At 57.9% G+C, this 24,538-nt stretch overlaps 4 protein-coding genes across 4 annotated transcripts in view; 2 read left to right on the top strand and 2 right to left on the bottom strand.

Moving 5' to 3' along the window:
• VOLCADRAFT_116706 (uncharacterized protein) overlaps window positions 1-7,765 on the top strand; it is a gene marked incomplete at both ends in the record, with an annotated part of 8,952 nt that extends 1,187 nt beyond the window's left edge. The window contains 16 exons of the mRNA XM_002948086.1: window positions 922-1,069; window positions 1,219-1,379; window positions 1,776-1,928; window positions 2,118-2,189; window positions 2,428-2,538; window positions 2,845-2,925; window positions 3,316-3,549; window positions 3,583-3,651; window positions 4,002-4,206; window positions 4,492-4,601; window positions 4,961-5,063; window positions 5,679-5,860; window positions 6,465-6,548; window positions 6,755-6,894; window positions 7,324-7,511; window positions 7,674-7,765. Coding sequence (XP_002948132.1) covers window positions 922-1,069; window positions 1,219-1,379; window positions 1,776-1,928; window positions 2,118-2,189; window positions 2,428-2,538; window positions 2,845-2,925; window positions 3,316-3,549; window positions 3,583-3,651; window positions 4,002-4,206; window positions 4,492-4,601; window positions 4,961-5,063; window positions 5,679-5,860; window positions 6,465-6,548; window positions 6,755-6,894; window positions 7,324-7,511; window positions 7,674-7,765 — 2,133 coding nt within the window. The remainder of the gene's footprint in view (window positions 1-921; window positions 1,070-1,218; window positions 1,380-1,775; window positions 1,929-2,117; window positions 2,190-2,427; window positions 2,539-2,844; window positions 2,926-3,315; window positions 3,550-3,582; window positions 3,652-4,001; window positions 4,207-4,491; window positions 4,602-4,960; window positions 5,064-5,678; window positions 5,861-6,464; window positions 6,549-6,754; window positions 6,895-7,323; window positions 7,512-7,673) is intronic.
• Window positions 7,766-15,200: 7,435 nt separating this feature from the next.
• On the bottom strand, window positions 15,201-15,650 carry hstH2A-10 (histone H2A). The gene has a single exon (XM_002948225.1). The coding sequence runs from the start codon at window positions 15,619-15,621 to the stop codon at window positions 15,226-15,228; it is 396 nt and encodes a 131-aa protein (XP_002948271.1). The 5' UTR covers window positions 15,622-15,650; the 3' UTR covers window positions 15,201-15,225.
• Window positions 15,651-15,874: 224 nt separating this feature from the next.
• Window positions 15,875-16,339, top strand: VOLCADRAFT_116708 (uncharacterized protein; the record flags this gene model as incomplete). Its single annotated transcript, XM_002948087.1, has 1 exon — window positions 15,875-16,339. One exon carries the CDS (start codon window positions 15,875-15,877, stop codon window positions 16,337-16,339), a length of 465 nt encoding a protein of 154 aa, XP_002948133.1.
• Window positions 16,340-22,166: 5,827 nt separating this feature from the next.
• Window positions 22,167-22,394, bottom strand: VOLCADRAFT_48964 (uncharacterized protein; the record flags this gene model as incomplete). The annotated part of the gene is made up of 1 exon (XM_002948226.1): window positions 22,167-22,394. A coding segment is annotated over one exon (228 nt), but the record flags the coding sequence as incomplete, so codon positions are not given.
• Between the last annotated feature and the right edge of the window lie 2,144 nt (window positions 22,395-24,538).

Below are 24,538 nucleotides of genomic sequence, written 5' to 3' on the forward strand. Positions count from 1 at the left end.
AAGTCTTCCAGCGTAGCGGTGGCAGCGTAGAGGTGGCAGCGGTGGTACATCACAGGGCCCCTGATCCGCGACTTGCATGCCAGTGATGCCCCCCGCGGGTTACCATCCCAGTTGCAATTCCACCAGCCAGCCAGCTTCCACCAGCCAGACAGACGGACAGCCAGCAGCGGCGATGCACAGGTGGCGTGCTCAGGACCGATGGTCCGCGCGGCAGCATATGGGCCCAGCGGCCTGGAGCGGCCTGGGCAGAGGGACTAGGCATTGTAGTGATCGGAAGCATTTGTGCCATCTGGTCGGGACCAACCCCCCAAAAGCAGCGGGGACATTCACACTGGGTCCTCCCGGGGCATGGGCGTCAAGAGTCGTCCGACATGTTATTGGTGGCCAGCACCGACGGGAAGGTGGCAGATCCAGGGGCCTCTTGGCATCATCTTAGAAGGCACCCTCGGAGTGCGGAGCCATGACGTTGTGGCCCAAGCGCTATAACTCGGGGAAATTTTTGGTTTGCGCCACCCAGGGGCTACCTGTTCGGGGAATCCCTCCTGCGATCTCGTACAGCAGGCCAGCAGGACTGTAACGGGAAGTGACTTCATTTTTGCCAACTTCAAGTCCACTCTCCGTCACCCTGCCCCCTGCGCTGCTTCTCCTCTCTCTCCATTCCTTTCCCCATATTTTGCAATCCTAAGAACTGCACGCAAGTAGCGGTCGCGCCTAAGCTCCCCGAAGCCAGCCTGGCTACGCGCCCGCTTTGACGAGGGGGCCCCGAAAGCCCCTTTCCCCGACCCCTACTCGGCTCCTATCGCCCCCCTAGCTCCGCCCCCGCCCTCTCTCCCTTCCGCCCTGACCCCTCTAAGCAAACCTTTTCAACCTTTTCACCTCCGTTCAGCAAACCATCCAGATATCACGTATCCCCCTTCCCAGGCTGACGTATGGTGCAAGTATTCGGAGCTGGAGCTGGCTGCCGGCAACCTGCCGGGCCTCAAGGCGATTTTCCAGCGCTGCCTCATGGCGGTGCCCTCCCTGGAGCTGTGGGCCCTGTACATGAAGTTCATTCGCAGATCCAACAAGAGTAAGGTTAGGGGTGTGAGGGCTGAGGAGGAGGTGGATGGGGGCCATGGGAAGGTGGACGTTTATATTCGACTCGGGCTAATCGAAGCCACCGATGGAAACGAGCCAGGAAGGCGCTCCTACAGCAGCCCTGCCGGTGCCACCCCGCAGGCAAGGGCGCGGATGGCGTGGTTGAGATTCGCAACGCGCTGGAGTTCACTTTGGAGCGGGCGGGTCAGGACATCAACTCGGGGCCCTTCTGGCAGGACCTGCTGCAGCTGCTGCAGTCCGCCAAGGCGGGGACACCGGAGTTCGGGGCGCTCTTTCCGCAGGTGGGAGATGGGAGGTGCGGCTAGTGAGGGAGGGTGAAGGAGTGCAGGGCGGAGAGGAAAGGCAGGCGAGGCGAGGCGGCCTGTTGGGGAATGGGGAAGGGGAGTCAAGAATGATGCAAGAAACAAAGGATTAACTGCTAGCGTGAAAAAAGCACCAATGGAGATGGGGGAACTTGCAGGCATTGAGAACAGGCTAAGTGCAAAGGGAGTAGGGGCGATCTGTCTGCCTCTTAGCTTCCTGCTCCACCTCGTCCTCCTCCTCTGTCTCCTGTCTCCGCCAACGTCGTTGCTGTGGTTAGGGCCCAGTAACCTTTTCCTTTGGACGCGCCTCTCTAAAATGAAACTCTTTCCCCTCTCGCTGCCGCTGGCCCCGATTCATAACCATCCGTCTGTCAGGCGATGGTGGGTCAGGAGGACAACGCCCGCATGGCGGCTGTACGGCGTGTTTACCAGCAGGCCGTCACCATACCCCACCACCACCTGGATGGGTTATGGCGGGACTACCAGCGCTTCGAAAACGATGGGCCCAATAAGCAGTTCGCGAAAAAAGTAAGAGCGTCACCGCAAACACCTGCCCATACACACTGTGTCAGATGATGTGAACAGATGGTACAAACGAATTGTGCGCAAGCCGCCATTATGACGAGCATGGTGGCCGGTACGTGGGAGGTTCTCGCCTCACCCACCCGTTCACCTCACCCACCTCGCCCACCTCGGGTCCCACCAACGCCCGTCCAGGTCCTAGATGAGTGGTCCCCCAAGTACCAGGCGGCCAAGGCGGTGTACCGGGAGAGGAGGAAGAGAGCGGCGGTGAGGAGAGGGGGCCCAGCGAGGCCGCTAGGGGGGTTGGGATGTAGAGGAGGAGCGATGTGGACTTGGGGCTGTGGGGTTCGTCCGATGTTTTTCCACAGGTTTCCACAGGATTGGAAAAAACCTGTATTATTATAAAACCTGTATATTATAAATCCCGGCTAGGCACAGGGCCAGTGCCACCACCCCATCGAGATCCCTTTCCGCGTGTTTTGCATGTGCTGCTCAACCCTGCCAGGTGCTCAGCTACGCGCTGTGGCCGCTGCCCTCCGGCAAGGGGGGGTTGCTGCAGGATCAGCAGGCTCAGTTGTGGAGGGAGTACCTGGCATATGAGCGTACTAACCCGCAGGTGAAGGCGTTCGGGGGAATGTAGCGATCATCAAGCGGGAGATGGGGTGGGGGCGGTGAGGACGGTGGTGTATGAAATGGGGGAACGCAGCGGCTGATCCTGATACGGTGCACTGTCTGCGTAGTTCGTCATCAAATTTGGATATGGTACTGTTCTTTGTGCTCTTATTGCCTGCTGGCTTGTTCCCATCGCCTCATCTCCTGGCGCCGGTCTTGTCATCTTTCTTCCCCTTCCCCTACCCTGCCTGACATCCGACTTCGCCCCCTTCGTGGTTCGTCTTTTCCCACCCCCCGGCGCCGTTCCCAGGGTTTGGATCCCCCGGTGTTGCTGTCCCGTGTATCCCTGGCCTTCGACCAAGCACTCATCTGCTTCCTCTACTTCCCAGACGTGAGTCGATGCGACGACCGGGGCCGGGGATAGCCAGGCCTTGGGTCGGGACGGCGCCGCTCTTCTCCTACCCTTCCGGCTATCCTTTCCTAGGGGCGTATGTAGGATTCTCCATATCCTCCTCACGCTTCTTTATTCTTATTCACTCACCTTTCCCGCTGAAATTAACGTCTCTTGGGTTGTGACCGTCCCACAATCCTTATCTCACCAACCTCCCACACCAAACGGAGTCCTCTCCTCGCCATGCAGCACCACCATGTGTAGGGTTAGTTCGCCATCCACGCCAGTATTGACTAATGACGCGAATCTGTTGTCCCCACTGCCGCACCCCGGCTCTACCTGCTGTTGTTGCCTCATGCTGCTGCTGCTGTTATTTGCGCCGTGCTGCAGTTTTGGCTGGAGTATGCGGAGTGGCACACCTCCTGTGGCCGCCCCGATGCTGCCGGATCGGCATTGACCAAGGGGCAGGCCGCTCTGCCGCAATGCCTGCAGTTGCGCATGCTCGCGGCCGATCTGGCCGAGCGTACCGGGTCGCCCGAGCAGGCGGTGGCCATTTATGAGGGCCTGGCGCTGAACTTGGAGCAGCAGCAGGCGGTGACCCGTGGGTCACTTCCGGCTGCGGAGGTGGGCCCGCTGCTGCCCATGACCGCGGAGCAGGGGGAGCTGGTTTGGGTGCAGTACATGCAGCTGTTGCGGAGGGTTGAGGGAGACTTCCACAGCCGCAAGGTACGGCGACGTGGGCTTTCGGGGATTCATGTCCAGGCTGTGGGTTTTGTTTAGGTGCTGGGGGTAGGGCTGTGGCTCAAGGTTAAGGCCTGGGGAACTGGGTCGCAGGGCACCTGATGTAGGGGGCTGGGCCTACGGCTTTGTTCTTCTGCACCAGGGGCGCCGCCGGCACTGCCAGCTTTGCGGCAGAGGAAACATCGGGCCCTCACCTCCCCTGGACTCCCTCTGGCCCCACCACCTACCTCTTGTTTGTTCGGGCCCAGTCTTCCTCCTCAGGCTCTCCTCTTCATCATCCTCTTTTCCCCCCTTTTCCTCCTCGGCCTTATCGCCTCCGCCCTTGCCCCCCATAGCTCTTCTTGCGCGCCCGCAAGTGGCATCTGGGCCTCCCAGCTGGCGAGCACGGCTGCTGGCGGCTGTACGCGGATGCGGCGCTGCTGGAGTGGCGCCGGGGACGGGACGCAGCGGCAGCCCGCAACATCTTCGAAAAGGGTCTGGAGGACACCCGCATCTTCCGGGAACCGCAGTACGCAATTGCGTACCTGGACCTTCTTTGTGGTGGGTGTGGGTGCTGCTATGGCATACCGGGAGGGGATGCTAACGGAGATGCGGTGTACCAGGAATGGATGGGGGGGATGGATGCGGGGGATGTGAGCGCGAGGGCGCGCTCAGGGCCAGGGTTTGTAGGAAAACAGACGAGAATTGATATCAGTGAAGGTAGGGTAACAGACCAACCAATCCCTTCGGGTCGAGCACTCCTCCTAACCTTGCCTGCGCATTCTCCGCGTCAGATTTTCCCTTAGGCTTTCTGCAAAGTGGCCTCACTCGTAACGCCCTATGCAGGACTTGGTGACTTGGACAACGCGCGCGCCCTGCTTGCCCGCGTGCTGGGGGATGAGACCAACGCCAAGTGCGTGACGCTGTGGCAGCGCTACATCGCCTTTGAGGGCATGGTAAGCTGTGCTGCTGGTGGGGGCGATCCCAGAGTTGATAAGGACAGGGCTTGATAAGTCTGGGGGAAAGGTCAAGGGAAGAGGCAGCCCCTGAGGATGAAAGGTTTCAACGGCGATGCCCACATGGTTGACTATCCCCTGAGTTGTAGCTGCAAGACCCGTGCTGGCGCCACGTCACGCTGCCGGCCACGGCACATGCCGAAGCAGGAAGTCCACACACGTGCCACCTTGCGCCGGGAGCAAGGCCAAGAGAGGGAGGGAGTTGTAGCCTTTGCGTTCGTCAGGCCCTTCGCAGCTGATCCGGCGGATTGACTAGCGAGCTCTCCTCTCTGCTTCTGTCCCTCCATTTCCTGCTTCAGTCGGGTGACTTGGCGGCGGTAGTGGAGGTGGAGCGACAGGCGATGGCGGCCCTTCGCGGGGAGGAGGCGGAGCAGCTTAAGTCGGCGCTGCCCCTCATACGGTGTGCGCTTCGGGTTACGAGGCGCTTGAGGCTGGAAGGGGGCCTAGGGGTCATTGGGAAGACGAGGCGCGTAAGAGATTCGCTTTTACACGCTAGAGAGTTTAAATGGCGGCGTGGGTGCGTTCGGTCAATGGATAAAACATCAGAGGACGGCGGGTGAGGGGCGGAACGGCAAGTAGCTGTGGAGATCGGAAAGCGAACATCACATGATGATGGGCATTGGCTGCCTAAGAAAGACTCGGTACCTGCAGCCGGCGCCCTGTCGTGGTAGAGCGCGTGGTCGTGACGCCTGGCGCGAGGTTTCCGACTTCTGACCTGGCCGACCTCGCGCTCGCTATCGCGGTGTTTCCCGCTGTGTGTTGTAGTCCCTTTCCACTCATTGGAGTCCGTGCTGTGCGAGGCGAGCCTTCCCGCCGTCCCAGGCCAGCCTGGACTGCCGCCTACCGCTTTTTCACCATCGCCGGTTAACCCGTCCTCACCGTCCCCTCCTGTGTGCCACACCCCGTCGTGCTGGTTTGGACAAATAAAGACCTGCGGGTGCTGCCGTCGCAGGCGAGACTTCACGTTGTTACGCGCCCCTGCCGACTTACGGCGCATCTTGGGGCTGCCGGCCCCAGGCCACGGCGACGGAAGCGGCGCGGTTGGGGGCGGCGGCGGCAGCGGGCCGCCTGGCTCCAACATCCGGCCGCCCTCCGCCTACACCTACTCAGGCGCGGCGGCTGCCGGGCAGGAGCCGCAACCGCTGAAGCAGCTACCACCTCAGTTGGGGCTCTTCATCAACTCCTTGCCGCCACCGCAGGTATATATGTGGGGGACGAGGAAGGGGGCCGGTCCACCGGCTTGCGGTTACGAAGGCTGGAAGTCCTTACACGGCAAGCTGCCCTGTGTGCCTGCAGCATGCCGAGCTTATGCTGACGTGTTCTGTGCCATAGCGGGCCTCCTTTCCTTCTTCTGCTTATGGTTGCCTTTTGGTTGTATGCGTTATCACAGAACCTCTATCTGCCATCCACCCCTGCCGGCCCCCTCACCGCATTGCTCTTCCTCGTTGCCTCGTTTCCGCTTCCTAGCCGCATCATAAATTTTCTGCATTGCTAATCTCGTTACGCGTGTTGATGTAAGCGACAACATGGCACACGACCGGCATGGCTTCCATCCTGTCGTCGACATACCTTCGTATTCAGCTCTGCTCCATCATGCATGGACTTGCTTCTCCGACGCCCTTCACCCTTGTGGTGTGGCCCCTGCCCTTCTCTCTGGACCCCGTGTATCCATGTACTTGTATTTCCTTTCTGAGAATCCTGTTATGGTGCTTTTAATCCTTTCAAGGTTTATTGTCAGCATTTCATCCTTTTCTCCTTGCATGGGATCTTCCCTTACCCTGCCTTATCGCAACTCACCCCCAGGCTGTGGAGGGTATCGTGCCCGATGTGGACCAGGTCATTGAGGCACTGCTCACCATGGACCTCACGGCAGGGACTGTGCTGCAGGTGGGCTGGGGGAGTTGGGGGGGTGTTGTGGGTTTACCGTCTGTGATTACCCTGTGTGTTTGGAGGGAGTATCTGCATCATACCCCTGTATGTACACGAATGAAGCCAGCCAGGCTCTATCTTGAGGAATAATTACCCGCGAACTGTACGTTCTTCATAGTCTCCTTCCTCTCATCTCTTTTCAACCCCCTTTTCTCCCTCGCCAGGTGTGCCTGGATCTGGAGTCCGGCAAGACGTTGGCGCACATGGGCCAGCCGCAGCAAGGGGGACCCCCACCCGACCAGCCGCCCTACCCGCATGGCCATCCGCATATGCAGCAGGAGCCTCCGGGACCGCACTTCGGCAGGTGGGTGGCTTGGGCAAGTGGCTGCCGGCGCGGCAGGGTGTGTAATTGGATGTGAGCCGCATCCTGTGCTGGGGCCCGAGGCTCCTTCATAGCCCCATGTGGTATATCCGCTAGGCCACACCAGGCACCTTCCCAGCTACGACCTGAAACCAATTTGAACTGAGTCCTGGGCCCCGGGCTGGCCAACAGGGCGCTGCCCTGCGGCCCTTTAGCGTCCTCTGCCGCGTGGATGTTGCCCTTGATCTCCTTCCCTTCTGCGCCATCGGCGAAGCGTCGGTCGCCGTTGCTGCAGCTACTGCTGCTGCTAGCTGGGCACCGTTGGCGAGCTGACCTCTCATAGTCATCATAGTCATCACTTGACTAAATAGTTTTATGTTTTTATTATGCTATCATCTGCTGATTGAACATTCCCCCCACCCTTCCATGCAGGCCGGAGCCAGGGGGGCCGCCGTACGGCGGTCCGCCGGGACCCTACGGGTACGGCCAAGGGTCCCCCGGACCGGGACCGCGCGGTGGTGGCGGTGGCGGCGGCGGCTACTCTGAACCATATGGCGATGGTCCACCGGGCGGGCCTGACGAGTACGGGAAACGACGATATCAGTACGGCTACGATCCAAGTGGGTTTGGGGAAATGGTTTGTTGTGGAATGCACGTACACCGGGGACTTGCCATGGGTCTTTGCAGTAGCTATTGTTTCCCCTTCGGGTTTCAGGGTTGGTGGAGTCTGTGCCGGATTCTGGTGATTGTGACAGCGGGCCGTGTATTTCATGTCGCTGCAGACGAAGGCGGTGAAGATGACGGTTATGACAACGGGTACGGCGGCGGACGAGACTTATACCACCAGAGGTTACGGCGGCGGATGGACCAATGACAACGGAAGGAGCTGTTGCTGCGGCTGCTGCTACTGGCCTGCGAGGATGCACTTGGGCTCCCACCTTTTGACATCGCATGCTGCTGCCTCCTTAATGTTGGGTGGCCTTTCGGATGGGGGGATGGATTGTCGCTGCGACAATGTCGCACCGCGCCGTTGGCGGTGCCTCCACCCTCTGCTTCGCTATGCCATTCTCCACATCTCTCTGTGGGTAACTGCGTTGTGCAATGGTTCGGTGTGGCTGCAGCCGCACGGGCTGTGCTGCGTACTGTGTTCTATATCCGCGTTGTTATTTTCCTTGCCGCGCGCGACAAGAGCTTTTGCCTCTTGTCGCCGAGCTTTTTACTGCCTTGTCTACTCCGCCCTTGGCTTCTGCCGGGTGAGCAAGCCATATATTACTCGGTCTCGGCAGTCGCTGGGCCGGTCGCTTGCGGCTTCATTAACTTCTGACCACTTGATGATCGTACGGACGGAACCAACTTCGCTCTTTACTTTTTCGCAAGGACTGCTGGAAACTTCAGATCTAGCTTCTGGACGGGTGCTTGTGACAGGAGTTTGACCAGGACTTCAACAAGTGAGTCTCAGTTGCTTATAGGCGCACATATGAAGCTGTAATGGAGGGGACCCGGTGAACACAGCTAGCTGCGGCGGCTTGTGCAGTGGATATTTGGCAGGTTGGCAGTAGGGCGGGAGGTGGGCCGGCGTCTCCTGCGTCAACAGCCTGTCAGACCAGTGCCGCTAGCGCTGGGCTGGCATCACGCATATGATGCCTAACTGGATTTTGACGTGTGGGATCCTTTGCTTGTCGCCACTGCTGAATGAAGTGTTGCGTGGCTTGGGGCTTGAGGTCCTGGCAGAGAGTTTCTGGATGTGGAGGCAAGATCAAACTCTGCCACTCAACCGGCAGGCCCGACATGGTACAGTACTGAAGGGAAAAGGGTGTTATTGCTTCTGTTGGGCGCTTTGGAGGTGTCCAGGTGATATGCTGTTTTAGGGCTTGCAATGCTGCTAGCGAGTCCGGTTGTGCGGGTGAACGTAGTGCCTAGCGTGTGGCGTTACCGCGGACGGTGTCACGGATTGTTAGGCCATCGCATAAGAGGATGGAGAGTGCAGGAAAAGTGCGATGGCGGTGTGGTTACAGACAGGAGTTACCTACCCTGCTCTGGGGACTGTGGGAATCGGCGGCTAGTCCCACTCCGCACCGTGGATAGCCGGCTCTGTTTCCACCCACATGTCGGGGATCAAGCGAGTAGCAGATGGTGGCAAAGGCGGCTTTGGCAAAGGCGAAGGCTGGGAGGTGGGTGGCCAAGGTTGCGCGGGAGGTACAGCAAAGCAGCTAGCTATCTTCGCAGACTGCAATGCTCGTGCACTGCGCGAATGGTAGCAAGACTGGCTGTTTTAGCTGGGATGAGCATGACACGATGTTCATGTACATGCGGGTTTATGCTGTGTTTCGGTGGTCGTTGAAAGCAGTGGAAGGGCCAAAAGGTAGGGTGTCTTTCATGCAAGAGGTGCTGGGCCCGCCAACGGCTTGAAAAAAGCGGTCCCGATGGAAACAGCGAAATGCCATCGCGCTATCGCATCATGTACAGCAAAACACTCTCAGAGGTCCAAAATGGATATTCGCTCTATCCATCTATCTTGGAAGTGGCCGGAACCCAGGGAACTCTAAAGTATGTCCACTTTAGCCCGTAAACAAGACCTTCTCATTCTATAGCTGTGCATAAGTTCGTTCTTCGCGTCGTCGCCTGGATTGCAGGATATAGGGTCCTTGTGCAATACAACCGACCTACTAAGTATATTATACAATATTATAGAGATTCATTCAGTGACGTTTTATGGCCCTCGTCGTACGCTTATTCTTACCTATTGGACGTTGCAGTCCAGGACGTTGCTTTCCCTACTTCTAAAGTAACCAAAGAACTGGATACACAAAACGGTTAGGAATTGTTTTTCAAATGCCGCCAACCGCGGCAGCACTATTTTAGTTGTAGCTGGCGATTGCGATCTCCTGCAGCCGTGGGCACGACTTTTCTCCTCCGCTCAGCAGTCAATCAGGCACATCTTCACGATGAGCCAGGTTCCAGGAATTGGTGCCGGTGGGAAGCGGCCACGATACGAGGAGGGGGAGGGAGAGGATGGGGGTGACGACGGATGCGACGATGTGGAGGAGGAAGACCAGGATGAGGGGGAAGGAGACATGGAAGAGGAAGACGAGGCAGTAGACGAGGGCGAGGAGGAAGAGGAGGAGGATGGTGAAGAGGACGTGGGAGAGGGAAAAGAAGAGGCCGGTGCGCACAAACCTTCACGCAATCGAATCCAAGCTTCAGGCTGGAGCGGTGATGGCAGGAGCGGCGGTAGAAACGCTTTTGCCATCAACCTTCGTCCTCGAACCCGGAGTAGCAACCGTGTAGCAGGCACGGGTGATGGGGCCGCAGATGGCAATGCCGCAGCCGTTGCTGGTCCTGGACGCAGTGGTAGAGGCAGCGGCGCACCGGCGAATGTGGAGGGTACTGCTCCTTATATACAGCCGAAGGGCCCATTTCGGTTGAAGGTTGGCAATCACGGGATACTTTCGAACAAGGAGGCCTTTGTAGCCGCCTTCCCCGAGGCAGCCGCTGCTGTAATGCGCGGTGAAGGGTCCAGGCAGGTGGATGTGCACTGCAAGGTCGGCAACATGGAGACACAGCATACTGTGCGGCTGACGCGAGGCAATTGCGTGGCCGGTGTCTGCTTCGGCCTCCGCGCGTGCTCTACAAGATCTCTGCTAGCTGTCCTGCGCCTCAAGGTGGGGGACTACTTGTGGCTGAGTATATGTGAGGGCGGCCGGGTAGTTGCGGAGTCCGAGAGGGAGCTTGATGGCCACATCGTCGTGATCAGCGAGAGTACCCTGAAGCGGGGATACATTGCCGTGCCCCTCTCCTGCATGGAGGATCTTTTGGGACCAGTTGCTGCTAGGGAGGCGGGTCAAGTCATTCCGATTCAGCTGCTACTGCCGCCAGGGGCAGCTGCTCCTGACACCTGGGGGAGGCTGAAGGGCTACAATGCAAAGATGTATCCCGGATGGGCAATCTACGGGCTTGGTAGCTGGCTGCGGCGGCATGGAGTTGGCCCCGGTGATGTATTCCAGCTAAAGCCTGTATGGGAGCCAGCAGCAGAGTCTCTGTTGGCGCTCGCAGCGGCAGCGGCGGAAGTAGCAACAGGAGGTCCTGCACGGGCCGGAGACCTGGTAGCGGTCGAGAACCCCAGGCCCCGCGGCAATGAACTCTACAGGGCCCAACGAGATCAGCCGCTGGAGCACTTTCAGGAGCAGGCGCCTTCTATGACTCGCCGCCGCCACCGGGCCCTGGGTGCAACCCTCAAGGCAATCCAAGTCCGCTGGCTGCGTGCTGGTGAAATCCTGGGAGGCCTGCAAGGAGGAGCTGGTGGAGCTGATCGCACAGCAACCACAGGGGGCGTCGCAGCAGCAGGAGCTGCCACTTATCAGCGAATGCCCGCCCAGCAGGCAGCGGCTGCTGGTGCTGCTGCACAGTTGGAACTGGCGACACGTGACGAGGCCGCGCCAGTGGGCAGCAGCAGCAGCGCCTCACAGGGTTCCCTGGTCACGCAACAAACGCTGGCAGCGGGCACACAGGCACCATCGCCACAGGCTGCAGAGCGGCCGGCAGCACCGCAGTCGTGTCACGTGACACAGGTGCATGTGAAGTCTGAGGTTCATCACCTACAGGAGCAGTTAGGGGCCATGTATCCATCAGCGGCCTCAGGAGCAGTAGCTGCTGCTGGTAGAGCACCGCCCTGTGCCGCAGCCAGTTGGTTGCCATCAGGCGGTGTACAGGCGGCCCGACGGCACGAACGCCACGACATGCCCAGGGCTTGGCGGAATGCTGCAGCTGCGGACAGCCTGGTGGCCGTTGCCCAGCTCGTTGCAGCAGATGAGCATGGTGGCGACATTGGAGCAGGCGGGGACCCTGCCGATGCAACAGGAGGAGACGCTGGTGTCAGCTTGCCTCCGACTGATCCTCAAGACGACGGTGGGGTTGGCAACCTTACGCAAAGCAATCACGACACGGAGCAGAACCAGAAGCCGTCGCAGCAGCCTGTATCACCATCTCAGCCGCAGCAGCTGCTGGAGCTGTCACTGCAGCCGCAGCAGCTACATTTGCAACAGCCACAGCCGCCACTGGTGTTGCAGCCACACTGCCCGCTGCATGTGCCACAAGTGGTATCCCACAGCCTTGCAGGTCTTTCCGCCGGTCGCACCATCCTGATGCCCTCTTCCGCCGCCGCTGCCTCCGTCCGCTGCCTGCATGGTTGTGCTCCTCGGGGCACATCCCCCTTTTCCCTGCCGCCGGGTGCTGTGCGACTCTGTGGGGTAACCTATGCCGCCAGCCTGGCTATGGGCCGCGTGCTTGAGGAGTGGGAGTCAACCCACACAGAGCTGCGACGGTGGATGGCGGCCGAGTACCAGATTGAGATGAGGGTGCCATACGACGCAGGCAGCAGCAGGCCAGCAGGCCTGCTGAGCGGCCATGGCAGCGGAGCCATCCTCAGTGCACGTGGCGGAGGTGGAGGTTTTGCGGCCCCAGTATCGCCCTGGGTTGCTGCCTTCCGGAGATACCGGCTGGACGCGTTTGCAATCTGCTACGACCTCAGCTCACGTCTGGGCCTGGTGCAGGACCCGTCGGTGCCGCTACCCGAGGGGCCCATTGAGCCGCAGCAGGGGGTGGAGGTCCGGCAGGATCCCCACCGGCCTGGTGAGGTGGGCCTGTTCGCAACTGAGCTCATACGCCCCAATGGAGTCATCTGCGTCATAAGTGGCTACGTCATGCCGCAGAACCCTGAAGGTGCGGACTTCTGGCAGCAGGGGTACGAGTCGCTGCGACCTGATATACGGCAGCAGCTGCAGCAGCGGATGGCCGCATGTGGTGTCGAGGATGAGAGACTGTTTTGGCGCCTCCTAGCCGGGGCTTTCCGGGTGGCATTTCCGGGGCATGAAGACGGCCAGGCGGCGGAATCTGAAGGTGGGTAACGTGGCATGGCATCCATGGGCGGTTTATGTGTGTGTGTGTGCGTGTGTGGTGGTGGGGGATCCTTATTACAGTGAAGCAGAAAGGGAGCAGAGACGGAGACTACGGGGCACGCATGACGATAAACAGGTTTGTTGCTTGTGTATAAAATGTCTGCAGTGTCTTTCGACAGCGTTTGACCGGCTCCTGGCCTCGTTTGGCTTACTGCGTACCGCAGACGCGCTCAGAAGTTTTGTTGCTGTTGTGAACGTCCCCGCCCACAGATGATCCTGAAAAGCAGTGGATGGGTTTTGCACAGACAAGCAGCATGCATGGCTATTCAGAGAACTAAAATGGTTGAGGTAGCGCAACCTCACTAAGAACCGCTTATAGCACCGCTTCTGAATATCTTGGGACCCTTCCTTCGTTTAGTTTAAATATAATGGCAGCGCCAGGCGGTTGCCGCACGTACACATACGTATATATACTATGTTTTATCCCCCTGTTGCACACCGGCATGATAGGACTGCCTCCCCTGGAGCTCCAGATGCTGGGTCACGGTGGTACGGCGGCTTACATTAATGACCCACGGGTCAACGCATGGGAGATTGAGCATGAGGACGGCCCGCAAGCGAGTGGCGAGGGCGCAAATTGCGTGGTAGGATTGCGGGAGGCAAGGAGGAGTACCGTACTGGGCGCGGGAGGTTGTTCTGGGCAGGACATGTACGATATTACGCCAACTGGCTTACAGCTGCTTTGAGGGTTGGGAATTGAAGGCTTCCTTAGCTTGGACGACATTTTCATGACGGAATTCGCATTTCAAAAAGCCTTGTGATGTCAACTCATGACACGGAGGCGACTTTGCTGTGCACGTGTGCATGTGGACTACGGTGCACACCCCAGGAGTATTCAGTGTTACACACTCCTGCCTGCTGCAACAGGTGGTTCCTGTGTACGTCCGCGGTGTGCCCCTCCCGGTGGTGGTGGCGCTGCGGGACATTCAGCCTGGAGAGCAGCTGCTCAGGGACTACGGTGCAGAGTGGTGGTGCAAGCAGTCCAGGCTGGGGAGGGTCCTAACCAAATCCCTTAGGGTGAGCCTTGCTGCGGTACTGCACGACCCAGGCGACTCGGAGAAGTTCCCACCATCAGGCAATGGCCCCTCTGTTTCTGGCGGGCTCAACCGCTTGCTGCAGCCGCCACTACAGGAAGATGAGCAACGGCGGGCGAGGATGGTGGATCAGCAGCAGCAGCAGCAGGCGCGGCAGCAACATCACGAGGAGGACGAGTACGGCTGGCATCGTGCCCATCACAGCAGCCATGACGTTCACCATCACCATGAACACCACCGCAGGAGCCAACGTAGCCGCAGCTACGACCGCAGCCACAGCTGCAGCAGTAGCCGTGACCGCAGCTGCAGCCATAAACGCAGCCGCAGCCGTGACTACCGCCGCCGGTCACGACATCGCCGCCACCACCGCAGGAGTCACCGCTGCATGGATCGTGACTACAGCCGTAGCCATAGCCCTGACGGCTGCCGGCGCAGTGATGACCGTGAGCGGAGGCGGCAGTCGGAGCACAGGCCTTCAGGGGGCCCCTCACTGCCCATGGCGGCCGAGTGACCGGCGGCCACAGGATCTCATTGAGGATGCGGTCCGGGTCGGGTGAGGGGTTTGGACCAACAGGGGGTCGGGTGGGTTAGGGAGTCTCCGGAGGTGCATCCTGCTGGGTAGTCGGCTGATGTGAGCAAGATAGGGAGCAGCAGAGTCAAGGAGGGGATGCTGTAGGGGTATTATGGGGCTGTTAAGATGCAGAGTGCGTGGAGCTTAGGGTCGGTCAGCGTTCCTGCAGGCCAGTTGCAAGCGGTTAGATGTTGGACAAAGTCAAGGAGGGCTGACGAGGCTGTCGGAGTTCAGTAGGGGTTTGGTTGGGTGGTAGGGAGTGTATTAGTGGGTGCTCTAGGAGGCAGCGTTTAATTAGCTAGGAAACGCACCGGGCAGATCTGGACAGTAATCCAGTCCGTAGGTGGCTAGGCCAGGAGTTGGGCCTTATTGTATGACTAGATCCAGTTTCCAGGAACATGGATGATGGATTATCCTCTGACAACTGTAGTTGAGTTGACGTTATGGGTGGCATGCCAAGAACGAGTGTGACAGTTACGGGAGCTGTACGAGGCTCGCACGGCGAGAGGCTGGCCACTTTTCCTCAGCCTGCATTATGCTCGACGAGACTAGCTAGCGGTTTCCAAGCAATGCTCATTAGACTTCCAGATGGGCCAGGCTGATCTGCGCATGCTCCTTCCTATGTTCGGGCCATTCACCTTGACATGGTTAATGTTCTAGGACTAGAGCCACCGACTTTTTTCCAAGGGTTCGTCCCCACTTCCGACACATGGAAAGGTGGTGTTTAAAAACACCGAGGATTTGACGTGACATAGAATATGTATTATAAGCCAACTTAAACAGCTGCAGAGCCGTCCTCAGCCTTGCCCTTGGACTTCTTGGGAAGGAGGACTGCATGGATGTTGGGCAGGACACCACCGGACGCGATGGTCACATCACCCAGCAGCTTGCCCAGCTCCTCATCGTTGCGGATGGCCAGCTGGATGTGGCGCGGGACGATGCGGTTCTTCTTGTTGTCCCGAGCAGCGTTGCCGGCCAGCTCCAGCACCTCAGCGATCAGGTACTCCAACACAGCGGCCAGGTACACAGGAGCACCAGCACCGATACGCTCCGCATACTTGCCCTTCTTTAGGTAACGCGCAATGCGGCCAACTGGAAACTGCAGACCTGCCTTGGCGCTCCGGCTGACGGCCTTCTTGCCGGCAGTCTTTCCTTTGCCACGACCAGCCATGTTAGTCAAAGTAAGCAGTTGAGAAGATGAAGTTTTGAAGGACCTTCAGTATTATGCCAAAACTAAAGTTCTTTTTATAATTGTCACTACAAGCTCAGTGGGGCAACGACCCGACGTACAATGTCGTTACCGGTAGGCCGAGCAAGCGTCGCCGAGCCAAGCCGCTCTTATTATATACAAAGTTCACGCAGCAAGTCCTAGGTTATCACTTTTGCAATATTTTCAATACATCATATCTGTACTTACATCCACAATGGCCAAGAAGGACGAGAAGACCGCTTCGCAACCGGCTGATGCTGCTGAGCCCAAGGCCGATGCCAAGCCTAAGGCGGCAAAGGTGAAGAAGGAGAAGAAGGCGCCTGCGAAGAAGACCGCGAAGGAGCCGGTTGCTGGTGGCGAGGAGGGCGACAAGAAGGCTAAGAAGAAGGCCAAGGTCGCCAAGAGCGAAACCTACAAGCTGTACATCTACAAGGTGCTGAAGCAGGTTCATCCTGACACCGGTATCAGCTCCAAGGCCATGTCTATTATGAACAGCTTCATCAACGACATCTTCGAGAAAGTCGCCACCGAGTCATCCAGATTGAGCCGGTACAACAAGAAGCCCACCGTGACGTCCCGCGAAATTCAGACGGCAGTCCGCTTGGTACTGCCTGGCGAGCTGGCCAAGCACGCGGTTTCGGAGGGTACCAAGGCTGTCACCAAGTTCACTTCCGCCTGAGATAAATTGGTGGCTCTGGTGACAAACCATGTTGCGGTATCTTTCATATCACGGTGTTTTTCAACACCACCATTGACTCCGTGGGTTTGTTTATGCCTCGTTCCCATCTGTAAGTTATGCGTTTTACTCGATGCCAGGATTTGAAACACCCACAAGCTTTATTATGCGAGTCCGACAGGGGGAATTGTCACGATGCTGCTTGTGACTGAAACAGAACTCGTCACGCTAACGACCAGACTCCCAAAGCACGCCGGGAAGGACTCCCCAGGGCCATAATGGTTTAGTCCAAACACCTCTAGCCGGACGCAACCACTAAGCTGTCATGCCACCTCTGTGTGTCTGTATGTGTGTGTTACATGGTCGTGGGTGCGTTCCCCGTACCCAATACGAGCCGAGGGCTCAAGGGCTGCCAGATCGTTATAAGCGCCGTTCTACCTCGTACAATCAATCAACGACAGAGGAGCAGGATGAAGAACGCTGTGAAGCGGCAGGATACCAATTAGGAAGAACCATATATATTACGTTTTCACCCCTGCAGCGGGCCATACCACTTCCACATCAAACCTGCAATGGTCCATCAGGATACTTGTGGAGCTCGAGCACATGTACCGCCACCTCCTGTAGGAGGGCTGTGCTTCCCTCTCATCACTCATGTCAGCTGCTGCTGTTGCCACTGCCGCTGTCGCTGAAGCCGATGGTGATGCTGCAAACAATATCATTAATCACATCATTGCACTACATGACTATAAATGGAATATATCGAGCCTACCAGGGATCGAACCTGGAATCTCCGGTTCCGTAGACCGGCGCTTTATCCATTAAGCCATAGGCCCTCATGTCGTAATCATGTACTACAACGCCTAAGTTATACATAGTTATACGGCTTAAAATAATATAAATCTAGCACGCTGCTACTAGACGGAGCTCCTAGCTAACGAAAAGCATCCTCCAGTAAAGACAAGTAAACCCGTATGCCCTAGTGGGGGCATACGAACTTGCATCAGTGATAGCAAGGGAAATGGGACTGCTCGCTTGGGCTACTTATCCACGAACAAGTGCATAACAAGCAGTGGCTTTAGTTTCTGCCTTATGAATGTACTACTACATGCTAGTACTAGTACATACTAGTACTACTATCACCATGAAGTAGTCCAACTAGTACTTACTACAACACGAACATGTTAGTACAATTACTATGCACCTCAATCTGTGGGTTTGGTGTGGAGCCGTGATGTTATGCGCACGTGATAAGTACAAGGCCTATGGCTTAATGGATAATGCGCCGGTCTAGGGAACCCGAGATTCCAGGTCCGATCCCTGGTAGGCTAGAGAGTATACGGAGGTGCAAAAGTATCCATGTGGAGTACAAACACATCGACTATCTCCCAGAGCAAGGCTGGCAAATCAGGCATGCAGTGCTCTGACGCCTTGTGCTATGGGGGGCCGGAAAGATCCGCAGGTCCGGAGGGCTGCTTGTGATGAACGGCCGGATGAGAGGGACCTCGATGGCCGCCGAACTTTCCCTAAGGGGGAGGCAGGCGGTAGTATGACCGATCTGTTCATAGCGACTCCGCATGTGCTTCAGCAGTACGCCACCTTTCCGAGGGTGGAAAATCTGGTCGTGTTGGATGGTTGACTGTGTTAACACCAGGGCACGGCCGGAGGATGCACCAAAGGTTGGAAACGAGCGAGTGTCCATCCTCCTCGATGCGGATGCCTTTAGTCTTCTGGCAACAATACCGGGGCGCATGACGGAGCTGCTCAAAATCGTGGACATGTTCTGAGATGAGTTTGGGATGCGGCCAAATGCGTCGAAATGTGAACGCCTCGTTTTTGCGAGCGACAGCGACACAAGGAGTGCTATTCAAGCATCGTGTGATGAGCTGGCTGGTGAGACTGTACCGGCTAAGGAGAGTGCACGATATCTGGGGTTAGTGTACGGGCCAGAACGGCCGTTTGGGGCCTGCCGCTAGCAGTTGTACGACACAGCTAGGGCAGCCATGTTCGTGCAAAATTGGATAAGCTGAAGTGATTCGCCCCAGATGTGAGGATGACTTGTTTTGATACGCATGTGCTAGCAATACTGTTGTATGGCTGTCAGGTGTTTGTTGTCAAGTGTGGGGACCGTTTTTGTTGGCTGAAGTCTTGGACAGGCTCAGGAGGCGGAGTGATGCGGAGGGGCCCCTCGAGGCATGGCTAAAGGACGGAGCGGTGCAGCTTCAGATATCGTTCATGCGGCAAATAGTGGGAGCTGCCAGAGCAGCACACCGCTCCTGTTCGCTGAATTGTCACGGTTACCCCTCCACACTACCACGTTTTCAAGCAGATTGTGAGGTTTTGGAACCGTGTCCGTTTACAGCGTGCGTCCATGGCACACCAAGTTTTGCGACAGGAGGTCGTAGAGTCCCTCTCCAACCCCGAAGGGGCCGGATGGGGGGCACTACTCCTAGGTTTTCTGGGGCCCAGCGTATGGAAAGAGGCTCCGCAAGGGTTACACGAGGTAGACAAACGCGTGGAACGGCTAATGAGCAGGCCATTGCCAGAAGGTGTGACATTGGCGTTCAAGGACGGATTGATGAGTGGTTGGACGCATCTAGGTGTCCAGCCAGACGTGTACCCGCAAGCAACCAGGAATTCACATGGCGAAAGATAAGCATTGGATGGGTCTGGCGGCCGAATAAGGGGGCAGGAAGGAGGTGCTCCCGTATATCACAACGTTTATCCCACGTTCAGCGAATCGCAAGCTTATGCAGGTTAGGCTTTGCTGTTGGGCATTGGCGGCTAACAGCGCACGCAAGAGACGGCGTTATATACCGTTATCTCTGCTGCGGCACTGATCACCGTACTTAGAAAATGAGGAGCACGATTTGATGGACTGTCTGGCGAATAACTAATTTATTTCAAGATTTATCAATCTTCCAATGTCTTAGACCTTCCAATATATGCAGATTTCGTCTGATATTGCTATACAATGTGCCACCGGGTAGTCGAACCCCGCTCTTTTGCTTGGAAGGCAAATATCCTACCGATGGACTAGTGGCGCCACCCTGATGTGTCAGGGTTAGTATTCCTGGAGTATATATCTGTTTGCTTAGGTAGCAATCCGTGCTGGAACATTACCAGTGGCCATTGAACTCGAATTTATACCCATCGATGCAGCCCCCTGCTCGAATGAAGAAGCTGACACCTGACTTGCCGCTCAGAGCCATGCACACCATCGTTAATACGTCTCTGGGTATGCATGCAAGTTCTCAGGGTTGCTAGGCATACCCTGTCAAGAGCAGCAAACGGAGCACCACTTCTGACTTGAAGCCATGCTACGGTTGCGATGTTTATTGGTAGAAGCCTCACAGGAGGGGGAATGAGCCGCAAGGCAACAGTGCCAGGATAGCAACTTTAATGACTTGAAGCAGCACTTTCACATCACCACACGTCATTCCTGATCGCCAGGCAGTTCCTGTTGCGGTTGTGGTTCTTGCAGTCGATGACTGGGCTGACAGGCTGTAATTTTCCACCCTGGGTGACAGATGGGCCTATTGACAGGCGGCCTATCAACACCTGTCAACCGTGTGACAGTTCTGCTACTTTAGCCAGGATGGCATCGGCACCACACCGTAGACATGATCGTCCAGGTGGAAGCCCGCTCCAGCGATGCGAGGGTGCAGCAGCTACAAAGCGACAACAGCAGCGGGTACACCTCAGCCCAGCTACAGCAGTGGCATCATGTGCAGTGAAGCGGTCATAAAACGGAACCCGAGCCTTGGTGTTGACACTGGCATGTATGGTGGCAGCATCAGCTCCACCACGAGGGGTCCATGGACTCTGATGGGGTCCACACTCTGGCATCAGCCATCACAGCCGCGCTGCAAAGTGTACCCATACCCCAACCCCAGGCCACTAATGCTGACTGCTGCTGTGCTGCTGTACGGTTGTGGCCACCCGGGCCCGAGGTCATGGTGGTGGTACCTGCACCTCTCAGCTCACGAACAGCACCTGGGAGCTGGCCCCTCTGGCCAGTGCACCCTAGCGGGCTGCTGGGTCTTCAAGGTGAAACATGCATCTAACGGCAGATTTGGGCGCTATAGGTGCACCTGGTCGCCAAAGCCATCCAGCAGCATCCTGCTGAGCTCTTTACACCTAGCATGCGCTACACAGCCATGGTGACAGCTTAGCAGCGCACAGTTCACCAGGCCGATGTGAAAATTACCTTCCTTAATGGCAAGCTGGAAGAGGAGCTATGGATGCATGTATCGCCATGTCGGAAACCGTTCATCGAAGGATCTGTACGACACCGATTTCAAGGTTTCAGAACCTCCTGTGAAAACTACCTTTGCTCACGGGAAAGTCAGAGTCGGGGAGTTAAAGCTCATTCGCTACTCAGGATCGGGGCACAGTTTGGTACTGTGGCCGGGGCAGTGCCGGCCTAAGACACTCCTTTCCTACTTTCATAACCTTGATTACAACACATTGGGCCTAAGTGGGCACAACGACAGCAGTAACAGCAAGAGCAATGGCCATGGCCGTCAGCATTGGTGGCCTGGGGTGGGGATATGAGTACACATGGTTTCGGTTCAGGACGTAAGGTTTTGTCACAACCCCAACATTGGCTGGGCCCCCAGGAGATACCTTACATCTCACAACATGGGCTTCAATTAGGTTTCCAAATCAGTTCAGTCTATCTTTGCGTAGTCACATTTGCCGACCTACCTATACAGGCAGAGGCAGGCAGGCAGAGATGCCTGCAGATGGATGCAATTCAACCCTTCCTGGAGGAATCGTCGGATGAAACTGAAGCAAAAGTTATCACCAGCGAAAGCGCCGTTCTCCAGCTTTCCAAACGCTGTATCTATTTGCCCCTTGCCAATCCGGGGTGCCAAACGCCGTTGAATAAGATTCAGGCCAGGTCAACTTCGCTCCAAAAGCTTGCTCCGGCATGCAGACCAGCTGCATCAAGGACAGGACATGAAGAGCACCACAAAATCCAGCGGACTAAAAGCCACACCAGGTCGCAGGAAAACCTGGTGCAGCCTTTAATCCACAACCCCGCCCGCCGGCCAACTGACCGACCGATTGGCCCAGATGAGGGTTACCAAAGCACCCTGCGGGCCCCACAACATGTCACCTGACACGTCAGCTTGCCCACAGCGTTTTCTAAGCACACACACACACACACACACACACACACACACACACACACACACACACACACGCGCGCGCGCGCGCGCGCGTGCGTGCATGGAGCCGAATGTCAACCCTGAGCCAGTTGCCTTACACCAACTTCCTTCATGTTTACAATGAATACCTGCCGATTGACCATGTGAGAAAGGAAGAACGGACCATATACGGCCCCAACCCACCGTCGCCTGAGAGACATTGAAACACCGATACCTGGGGGAAGAGGTGAAAAGCCTAAGAGCCGAAACAGATTTGCTACACTCATTCCATCCAGCAAGGCACCTACAGCCCTACAGCTACACGGGAGGGTCAGCACTGGAGGGGAGGTCCGCCAAAGCACCAGCCCCCAGGAATCCCGAACCCAATCCATCCCAACAGTGCATAGCACAGCACCGGAATCCCGCTCAGACGGCCCGAAACACCCTACCGGGGTCCCAGGACCCGGCCAGTCAGGGCCTTGCACCGCCGTTAGGGCAATCACTCGTACAAACAACCACAACCGCAACGGCAACCCAGCCCTACCCTGGCCGTCCTGAAGACAACGTCACCAGCACCTGACGAAATCAAAACCTTCAAACCAGCCACTCCAACCCAACTACTCCTCCATCATATTCATGCTCCTCTTCCTCATCTTCCCGCATCACAAGCTACTCCCGTGCTTCTGCCGCCAGTCTGCAATGATTTTCCGCAGCGCGTAGTTGGGTGTAAGGCCCGTGTGCGGCAGCACTGCGCCCGTCAGCGGCGAGGTCGGCCGACCCGGCCGACCCGCGAACCAGCGTGCAATGGCATCTCGCTCGTAACTGTGCCCATCAGCCGCCACCACCGGGTCCTCCATCAGGTCTGTAGTGATGGGACATAGAAGCTCTTCAGGGGGTGTAGGGTGTTGGCCGGGGGACCCCACAGCGCCGGTGCCATGCCCAGCTGATGTGGCAGCAGCAGCCGCTGTTGAAGCCAGCGCTGATGCCGCAGATGGGGGCGATGACGAAGTGACTGCGGCATGTTGAGCTGGCGGTTGCAAGGACCACTGCGGAGGGGCATCCTCTGAGGAGCGGGATCGGCAGGTTCCTGTCCCAGCTGTCGCCGCCGGCGGTGCTGATTCCGCCGCCGCCGCCGCCGCCGCGGCCACCGATGGCTCTGGGTGGAAGGGGAACGGCAGCGGTGGCGCACTGGCACCTATGAATGCGTCCCCGGACGGGGATCCCGGCCCTGGAGCTGAGGCTGTCACCGCCGCCTGCATCTGCAGCTGAAGCTTCAGATCCGACAGCGCCGGCAGGACCTCCCGCTCAAGGTGGTGCTGCAAGGTGGTGGAGCTGCCTGCGGAGGCAGTTGCCGCCGGCGTGGTGGGCGATGGGCCCCGAAACCAGTCACCGCTGGCAGCGGCGGCACTCCCGCTGCCACCGGCGCCACGCTGGGCGGAGACAGCATGCGGCGCCTGCACTGCAGCATGGGGCCCCGTCGACCGGGCCGGTTGGGGCCCCTCCTGCTTGAGGCCCCAGTTCAGGAGCGAGTAGACGGCCGCCAGCAGAGGCCAAGCCTGGTCCTCTGTCAACGGGGGCGCCACGGAGGACGCCAGCAGGCGGGTGGGGGCCATGTCTGCTAGGGCTCGCAGCACCGTGCTGGGAGGGGGCGCTGGCGAATCGGTGCCTGCTAGGACCTGCAGGTGAGCGGGACGTGTGCGGGAAGGGTGTGCGTGAGAGGCGGTCATGGGGTCATGCCGTTGAGCGCCGCTGAGTTGCTGGGGGGCATTAGACTTGGGAGGAACGGCGGCGGTTGTGAATAGACATACAGACACACACACATATATGCACAATATAAATATATAAATAAAGCACACGAAGGTCTTCATGGTTCTTCGGCCCGTGTCGACCTTAGATGGCCTAATACTCCTTTCGGTGGTTACACATACCACAATCATTAGCAATGAAGAAACCAACGAAGCAATATCCAGCAACCCATCACGCACGCATACGGGGTGCGCCCCACCTGCATCACCAGCTGTCCCACAGCGCGACCCATGACCGCATTATCCGTATCCACCAAGCCCCTGTCGGCGGTGGCCGCCGCCACCTCCGGACCTATCGCCGGCCGGGGCGCTACCTCCGCCCGGAACCCACACCCTGGGGCCAGCCAGCAGTGCGGGCCCCGCTCACTACAGTAGCGGCCACCGGCAGTGGCAGTGGCAGTGGCGCTACCTGCGCTGTTGCGTCCTGTTGTGGCACTCTTTTCGCTGTCGCCCTTGCTGCCGAGCTCCACCATGACGTGAACCGCTGACAGCTCTCTGCAAGGGAGGGAGAGGGCGGTGAGGGGGGGGGAGTTTGGCACAGGGGAGAGGGCAGTAGAGCGCAGTAGGGCAACACGAAGGAGGAAGCGGCAGATGGTGGCGGAGAAGAAGGATCTATGTCATTTTATTGCGTTACAGTAAGAAACTGACAGAAGAACTGACAGGACTCTGTCCGTAGGCCCCTCACCTGGTCGAGATCCCCAGCTGGAGTAGCTGTACGACAGTGGAAACAAGCTGTTGACAGAGGGTCAGACGGGCCTCCCAGCTGCTCAACGCACCGCCGTACCGACCAAAAGATTGCAGCGCCTCTTTCAGGTGGCACGTGCCCCGGCGCTGCTCGTACACGTGACATGCAAGTCGGGGGCAGCAACCCAAGTACGGCAACACGTGCGGGAGACGGCTACCGGCGGATATGAGCGCCGCGCCGGCGGCCGCCTCCTCCCAAAACATCTCCGCGTCTGGAGGGGGTTTGACGGCACAACATGGTGGCGCGGTGTGTGCGGGCAAATCACCGCCACCAAGGGCAGATCAACCAGTGTCTCTCAGAACCCGCCAACAGCGGGCAAGATGGGAGGAGCTCATCCCCTAAAGGGGAACCGAAGGGGATAGACATACACACACACAGACAAACATCAAAGACTTTACAAAGAGAACGGCGACAGCGCACCTTACCACATGTTGACCTCTTACCTTACAAAACCCCCTTTTCGCTTTTCGCTCGCTGCTCGCTGCTCGTTGTAATT

The sequence above is a fragment of the Volvox carteri genome (genome assembly GCF_000143455.1).
Source record: "Volvox carteri f. nagariensis unplaced genomic scaffold VOLCAscaffold_9, whole genome shotgun sequence".
Taxonomy (NCBI): Eukaryota; Viridiplantae; Chlorophyta; class Chlorophyceae; order Chlamydomonadales; family Volvocaceae; genus Volvox; species Volvox carteri.